The sequence below is a fragment of the Paroedura picta genome, chromosome 16 (assembly GCF_049243985.1).
Source record: "Paroedura picta isolate Pp20150507F chromosome 16, Ppicta_v3.0, whole genome shotgun sequence".
In the NCBI taxonomy this organism is placed as follows: domain Eukaryota; kingdom Metazoa; phylum Chordata; class Lepidosauria; order Squamata; family Gekkonidae; genus Paroedura; species Paroedura picta.
The window spans coordinates 11895858-11904071 of record NC_135384.1 but is presented as its reverse complement, the minus strand read 5'-3'; the positions used below and the strand labels follow the sequence as shown (position 1 = coordinate 11904071).

The window sequence follows — 8214 nt, the reverse complement described above, 5'->3', positions numbered from 1 at the left end:
GCTGAGTTTGTATCACATGTTCAATTGTACATATCCTGACTGCAACATGAGTGTTAGTCAATGCAGATACTGGTTATTTAAGAAATTTGACAGACACACAATCTAATTTCCCCCATTTTAAAGCTATTGTTAAAAGTGTATTGATTATTTAGTTAGTCATCACAGAATCTCTGAATGGCTTTTACCTACTAGCATTTCCAAACCATGTAATCAGCCTTATTTTCTGATCGTTATTCAAGCTTTTCACCAAGGAGGTTAAGTGTCGGGGACCCGCTTGCTAACTGAAAAAACAGGGTGCCCCTTTGAAGAAAACGTCACGCCAGGCCTGGTGAACGATACAACAGGAACAAGCTTTATTTCAGCAACGTGGAGTCCGCTGGTATGGAGTAAGAGCTTCCACCGAACTCCAGGTGGAAGCTCCCTTTTATACAAAACCCACCTCCTTAGGCTGTATTGCCCCACCCAGTACTTGCGGAGGGAACATGCTGATACAATCATGACTCATGCACATATGCGAGGTTTTCCGGGGTTCCTGATGGCCCATTTTCCTGGAACAAAGGGCCATCTCCGGGCCCTTGTCAAAAGGTGGAGTGGGACATTGAGGTTCTTTAGCGGCCATTGCCACCTCAACGATCGGGTGGGGTGCCCAGCTGCCGGCTTGCCTATGATCACCATGCCCTACCTCCGTGATCGCGGGCGCCTCTGATGGCGGGGTTCGGTCCGGTTCCCAAGCCACCAAGGACCGAACCACGACATTCTGCCCCCCCAAAGGTCCATTCTCCAACCCCCCGGGACGGCCAGGATACCGCTTGTGGAAACGTTCAGTGAGTCGGGGCGCAAGGACGTCCGCTGCCCAGACCCATTCCCGGTCCCCCAAAGCGAAGTCCTTCCATTCCACGAGGTACTGCAACTTCCCCCTGTGGAGTCTAGAGTCCAGGATATCCGCCACCTCGTGGTGCTCCCCCCCCGGCAGGACCTCGGGCGCTGGCGGGGAAAACACGGGGTGCCAAACGTCACCGTCCGGAGTTTTTTTTAGAAGGCTCACGTGAAAGACGGGATGGATGTGCCGGAGGTTCTTGGGGAGCTTGAGCTTGACCGAAACTTCGTTGATCGGGGCCAAGACGTCGAAAGGCCCCAAAAACCGAGGACCTAGCTTCTTGCTGGGCAAATTCAACCGTAGGTTCCGGGTGGAAAGGTAAACTCGATCCCCCGGTCGGATCTCCTCAGCTGGTCGTCTCTTCCGGTCGGCGTCCTCTTTCTGCGCTGCCTTGACTTTGTGGAGCTGCTCCTGCAGCGACTTCCAGCAGCTCCCGGCACGCTTCCCCCACTCGCGAAGGTCGGCCGATTCCCGGGCGGGGACCTCTCCAAGCTCCGGGAAGTGTCTCAGGTCTGTCCCGTAGACGACGGCAAAAGGCGACATCTCCGTGCTGCTGTGGTCTGCGTTGTTGTACGCGAACTCGGCCAGGGGGAGCAGGGGCACCCAGGTGTCTTGATGATAGGAACCGAAACACCGCAAGTACTGCTCCAGTACTTGATTAACCCGCTCGGTCTGCCCGTCCGTCTGGGGGTGGTAAGCGGAGCTCAGCCCTTGCTCGATGTCTAACAGGCGCAGGAAAGCTTGCCAAAACCGGGACACGAATTGTGAGCCCCGATCGGAAATCACCTTGTCCGGCAGCCCGTGCAGTCGGAACACGTGATCCAGGAACATCCGAGCCAACTGTGAAGCACTGGGGACACTGGCGCAAGGAATGAAATGGGCCTGTTTGGAAAATAGATCTACCACCACCCAGATCACCGTTTTCCCCTTGCTGGGAGGCAAGTCTGTTATAAAGTCCATGGAGATCACTGACCACGGCCGGGTCGGGACCTCGAGCGGGTGCAGCAGACCTTTCGGCTTGCCAACCCCCGGCTTGCAGGTCAGGCAGACAGGACAACCACTGACGTAAGCTTTTGTGTCCCGCCGCAGACTGGGCCACCAAAACCGCCGCCGGGCCAACTTCCAGGATTTTACGAAACCGAAGTGCCCGGCGGTCTTAGCATCGTGGCAGAGGCTGAGGGCTTCCCGTCGTAGCCCTTCCGGGACGTAGACAGCCTCCCCCCTCCGCCAGAGACCGGAGTCCAAAATCAAAGAGTCCCGGAGCTCAGCCAGCTCCTCGTCTGTCCCGTAGGCTGCCACTAGGCGGTCTCGGAGCGGGGCGGTCGCCGGGTCGGGCTCCCATTCCTCCCTGGCCCGACGCCTAGTGACGACCCCCCGTCCCAGCTGCTCCTCACCAAACACGGACCTGGTGCAGGGAGCGTACCCCTCCCCATAATGCGGCAGACGGGAGAGGGCGTCCGCGAGGAAATTCTCTTTGCCGGGGATGTGACCAAGCTTGAAATTGTACCGCGAAAAGAACTCCGCCCACCTCATCTGCTTGGCGTTCAGGGATCGCGGTTGCCGGAGCGCCTCCAGATTCTTGTGATCTGTCCAGACCTCGAACGGCTCCTCTGTTTCCTCCAGCCAATGCCGCCATTCGGTGAGGGCGAACTTAATCGCAAACGCCTCCTTCTCCCAGGTAGACCAGTTCCGCTCCGTTTCGGCGAATTTTCGTGAGAGGTAGGCCGCCGGCCTCAGCTGTCCCGCCTTGTCTCGCTGCAGGAGAACCGCCCCGGCTGCTGCGTCGCTGGCGTCGACTTGTACCACCATCGGCTGGGTTGGGTCGACGTGCAGTAGCGTGGGCTCAGACGCGAAAGCTTGTTTGAGGGCCAGGAACGCTGCCTCCGATTTCTCATTCCAGCCGAGCGCTGCGCTGGGCCGCGTGGCGCGAGGACCTCTCCCCTTGGTACCTAGCAAGTCCGTGAGGGGAGCCACTACGGAGGAGTATCTGGGGATGAAGCCTCTAAAAAAGTTAGCAAACCCCAGGAAGCTTTGTAGCTGTTTCCGGGTGCGGGGCCTTTCCCAGGCCATCACCGCCTGCACCTTCTCGGGGTCCATAGCTATGCCCTGGGCTGAGATGCGGTAGCCCAAATAGTCCAGGGAGGGACGGTGGAATTCGCACTTAGCCAGCTTCACGTATAGGTGGTTTGCCAGCAGGCGCTTTAACACCTCCCTCACCAGGGTCACGTGCTCTTGGGGATCTTGGCTGTAGATCAGGACGTCATCCAAATAAACAACCACCCCCTGAAACAGAAGGTCCTGCAACACCTCATTAATTAGACTCATGAAAACCCCAGGTGCCCCGCTTAAACCGAACGGCATCACTTTAAATTCGAATTGTCCCAATTGACAGTTAAACGCTGTTTTCCACTCATCCCCCTCCCGGATGCGTACCCGGTAGTACGCCTCCCTTAGGTCCAGCTTAGTGAACAGAGTCCCTTTGCCCAGCCGGGCCAGCAAATCCGGGATCAGCGGGAGGGGGTAAGCGTTCCCCGCTGCGATGGCGTTGAGGCCCCGGTAGTCCTGGCACAGCCGTCGGGACCCATCCTTTTTCCGGACGAACAAGACTGGAGCTCCCATGGGACTGGAAGCGGGCCGGATGAAACCTCGGGCCAGATTTTTACCCAAAAACTCCCGGAGGTCCTTGAGCTCACCCTCACTCATCTTGTAGATGAGCCCTTTGGGTAGTACCGCCCCCTCTGGGATGTTGATAGCGCAGTCCGTGCGGCGGTGTGGGGGTAGCTCGTCCGCTTCCCGCTCGCTGAAAACGGCTGCGAGGTCTCGGTACTCTGGCGGGACCTCGGGCTCTGGTATCTCCTGCTGCGCCGCCGCCGCTCCCCTGGGACGCGCCGCCGTCCTCTTGTGGCTGGAATTCTCGTGGGGGACCCGATGCCGTGCACCCACCGTCAAGTCGAACTTCAGGGTCCCCGCCCGCCAGTCCACCACGGGGTTGTGTTCCTTCAGCCAATCCAGGCCCAACACCGCCCGATATCCCGCTACGGGGACCTGGATCAGCCACCGCAGCTCTTGGTGGTCCCCTATGTGGATGGCGATAGGACCCACCTCCTCCCCGAAAGGTCCCCCCTGAATCGGGCTGCCGTCCATCTGGACGAAAACCAGGGGAACCTTCCGAATGCGCTTCGGTAGCCCCAAAGCCCGGGCTATCTGGGGGTGGACCATGCTGTGGTCGCATCCAGAGTCCAAAAGAGCCTCCCCCACCCAACTTAGTCCGTTCTCCGGGTTCCGGAGCTCTAAAATTACCACGTTCGGAGGTCGCGCCTCATGCTGTAGGGGTTTTCCCTCGCACCGCGGGACCTGCTGCCCGGCGCCGTCTACAGCAGGTCCTGGCCGTTTCCCGTCGCCTGGGCGCTTCCCGGTTCGTTGCGGAGGTCCTCCGCCCGGCGTGCCTGCTGGGGGCGTGTCGCACCTCCCCCCTGGGAGAGCCCGCGGTCCTCCCCCCCTTGCCGTTGGCACGCTGCTGCGAAATGTCCTGACCCCCCGCATTTCAGGCACAGACCTTCCCGGCGTCTCCTTTCCCGCTCGGGGTTCGGGGGTCGTTTGGGGCGAGAGTTGTCGGGGCCCGGTCTCGGCGCCTCGGCTGACCCGCCTTTGGCCTCCCGGGGGGGTGCGGCGGCCCAACCCAGGCTGGCTTCCAGCTTGGCGACCACAAAACACCACCCCTCCAGTGTAGACAGATCTTCTTCCGTCCCCTTGATCACGGCCCATTCCCTGAGCTTCGGGTTAAGGCCCTCCCGGAAGTACTCGATTTGGGTCTCCTCGTTCCAGGAGAACACCTTGCCTGCTTCCCTCCGGAAAATGTCTATATAGTCCATAACCCCCCTAGTACCCTGTCGAAGTCCCTTGATCCGACTCTTTGCCTTGTCCTCAGCCTGGGGGTCCTGGAATCGTCGGCGGAGCGCGACCACGAAGTCCTGCAGGTCCCGAGTTGCCGGGTCGCCGCGCTCGGCCAACCCTAGGTACCACTGACCCGCCTTGCCCTGGAGACACGAGGCCACTCCCCAGACCAAGTCCTCGGAGTCCTCATACCGGTCTCCATACCTCCGGGCATGCGTCAGCGCGTGGAGGAGGAACTGCGGGAGGTCGTCCGGCGTCCCGTCGAAACGCGCCTTAAGCTCTGGGGGGGAACGTTTTGGAGAGTAGTCCGACCCCCTCCGGATCCGGGATTCTCGGCGTCCGCCGTCTCGTCCTGCTCCGCTCCACCGGCTACCAACTTGCCCAACGACGCCGTGCCGCTCCCTGCCTTGCACGTCGCTCCTGCGTTGGTCCGGCTCTCGCCGCCCCGTCGGCTCCCCCGCTCCCCCGAGATCCTCTGCTGTCTCGCCTCTCCGCTGGCCGTCTCGCCTACTCGGGACTGAAAACTGCTCCGGGTCGGGGTCCGGGGCCCGCTCACCAGTGCCGGGCTCGTCCTCGTCGCTGGAGACGTCCTCACTCGACGCGATCCCCTCCGCCGTTGTATTACCAGTCCCTCCGGGCCCGGCCCGAGCTTGCTCACGGGCTTCAGCTGCCTGCAAGCGCCTGGCCAAGTCCGCCATGGCCCGCCGCAGGTCCTCTAGGGATTCCTCAGGTCCTACCGGGCGAAGCGCCTGCCTCAGCTGGGTGTCCCAGGTTGGGGCCAACCCCCCAGACCTCGGCGCGCTCCCCGCCGTGCTTGGGAACCCCATGGCCCGGCGCCTTCCCTTGGCCGCCGCTGCCGAGGGTCTCGGGGTCCCGGACAGCTGCTCCTGGCCCCCCGATTTTCGGAGGAAATCTCCCGGGGACATTAAACTCATGTTCCCGGGGTTCGTGGGGGTCGAGACCGCCCCGTTGCTTGAAAACGCCATCTCTGGATCCGTCCCGATAAGCGCTCGGATGCGATGCCGACCCTGGAGTTCGGTGGAAGCTCTTACGATGTCGGGGACCCGCTTGCTAACTGAAAAAACAGGGTGCCCCTTTGAAGAAAACGTCACGCCAGGCCTGGTGAACGATACAACAGGAACAAACTTTATTTCAGCAACGTGGAGTCCGCTGGTATGGAGTAAGAGCTTCCACCGAACTCCAGGTGGAAGCTCCCTTTTATACAAAACCCACCTCCTTAGGCTGTATTGCCCCACCCAGTACTTGCGGAGGGAACATGCTGATACAATCATGACTCATGCACATATGCGAGGTTTTCCGGGGTTCCTGATGGCCCATTTTCCTGGAACAAAGGGCCATCTCCGGGCCCTTGTCAAAAGGTGGAGTGGGACATTGAGGTTCTTTAGCGGCCATTGCCACCTCAACGATCGGGTGGGGCGCCCAGCTGCCGGCTTGCCTATGATCACCATGCCCTACCTCCGTGATCGCGGGCGCCTCTGATGGCGGGGTTCGGTCCGGTTCCCAAGCCACCAAGGACCGAACCACGACATTAAGAATGGGGCAGAGGAAGTACAACACCAGTCACTGTGGTTGCTTTAGTCAGTATAGCAACATACCTACAGCTCCTAAACCAAATGATAAATGACAGGCCTTCAAAATGAGCGGATACTTGTCTCATAATTTAAGGCAGTACCAGACTTGTATTTAGCCATAAATGATGTGTACTCATGAATGACAATGTTATTTCTTTGTAAAAACTTTCAATAGTGCTGCCTGCATTTCTTTGTTCTTCAGGCTGTAGATTATTGGGTTCAACAAAGGAGTGATGATGGTGTACATCACAGCGATCACACGGTCATCTTCCATGGAGTGACTGGAGGAAGGTCGCATGTAAGTAAAGATGCCTGTGCTGTAGAAGATACTCACAACAGTCAGGTGGGAGGCACACGTAGAAAATGTCTTGATCCTGCCCTGAGCTGAACTGATTTTGAGCACTGATAAGACAATCAGAACATAGGAGAGGACAATTAAGGAGACAGTTACTGTTATGATGCTTCCAGAGATCATAAACGTCACCAGTTCAGCCAAGGAAGTGTCAGAGCAAGACAGATGCAAGACAGGTGGGATGTCACAGAAGAAGTGCACTATCTTATTGGGACCACAGAAGTCCAAGGAGAAAACAAAGGCAGTGTTGACGGTGGCATTAAGACCTCCAATGGCCCATGACACTGCGAGGAGCCATCTGAGCATAGGCTGGCTCATGAGCAATGTGTAGTGCAGTGGGTGGCAGATGGCAGCATAACGATCATAAGCCATGACGGAGAGTAGGGCACATTCCGTAGCTGCTGTGATTAGAAAGCAATACATTTGGAGCGCGCAGCCAGCAAAAGAGATGGTCTTGTTCCCTGCCACAAGATCCCATAACATCTTTGGCATGGTGGAGCTGATGTAGCAGATCTCAGTAAAGGACAGATTGCTCAGCAAGAAGTACATTGGAGCCTGGAGGTGCTGATCGGTCTGTATCAAAAGAATAATGGCCAGATTCCCTGCTAATGTGAACACATAGATCAACAGCCCTGTAGCAAAAAGGACTAGTTGGATGTTAGGATCTTCCGACAGTCCCAAGAGAATGAACTCTGCCAGAATTGTCTGGTTCTTTCTTTCCATTTTCACAGTGAATTATGTATTTGTTAAGCAGAATCCAGGTCAACCACCCAGGGTTTGCATCGTGGCAGGAAGATCTGTACAATCAGGAAAAGGGTCACATTTATTACAGATAATTACTACTGACTATTATCTAAGGCTCAGAAACCTTCTACAGCTACTGCATTGTAAAGAGTGGGGAGCACTAATGAAAAGAAAGAGGCTCTGACGCGTACCTGTGCATGTAGATGGATCTGGGGTCAGATCAGAGCTGCCAAGAGCCACCATGGACAATGAAGAAGAAACATTATTTTAAAAGGCACAGGATTATTAACTAACACATTTTACTGAAACTCTCTTGACTTTTTAAAACAGTTCATTTCGGGGGACAGCAGAGCTCCACAGTACATCGCAAAGTCAACAGTACTATCTGGTTTCTCAAGTCTTTGTGCATGCAAGAGGTAGCTGTTTGGATCCCAACCAAAATTTTTTTGAAGCCATGACTATAAATTAGGGAGCCATTGAGCATGTAATTGGCAGTCAATTCCACAATGCAATTACTCATAGAATAAAGACATCTTTCTATTTGTCTTTCTTGAATCTATGGCCCAGCGATTATTTTAGGTACCCTACCTTATGCATAACAACCTCCACCGAAACCTCCCTTGGCCATCTTTTTTCTAGACTGAAAAGTCTGCAAGCCATCAATCTGTCCTCATAGGAATGGTGCTCCAACCCCTTAATCACCTTGGTTGCTCTCTTCCGTACTTTTTCAGATCCGCAGTCTTATCTTACCTTCC

The 8214-nt window shown here is 56.5% G+C and overlaps 1 protein-coding gene across 1 annotated transcript; it reads right to left on the bottom strand.

Annotated features, from left to right (window-relative positions):
* Positions 1-6511: 6511 nt before the first annotated feature.
* Positions 6512-7438, bottom strand: LOC143826413 (olfactory receptor 5A2-like). Its single transcript, XM_077315199.1, has one exon. The coding sequence runs from the start codon at positions 7436-7438 to the stop codon at positions 6512-6514; it is 927 nt and encodes a 308-aa protein (XP_077171314.1).
* Between the last annotated feature and the right edge of the window lie 776 nt (positions 7439-8214).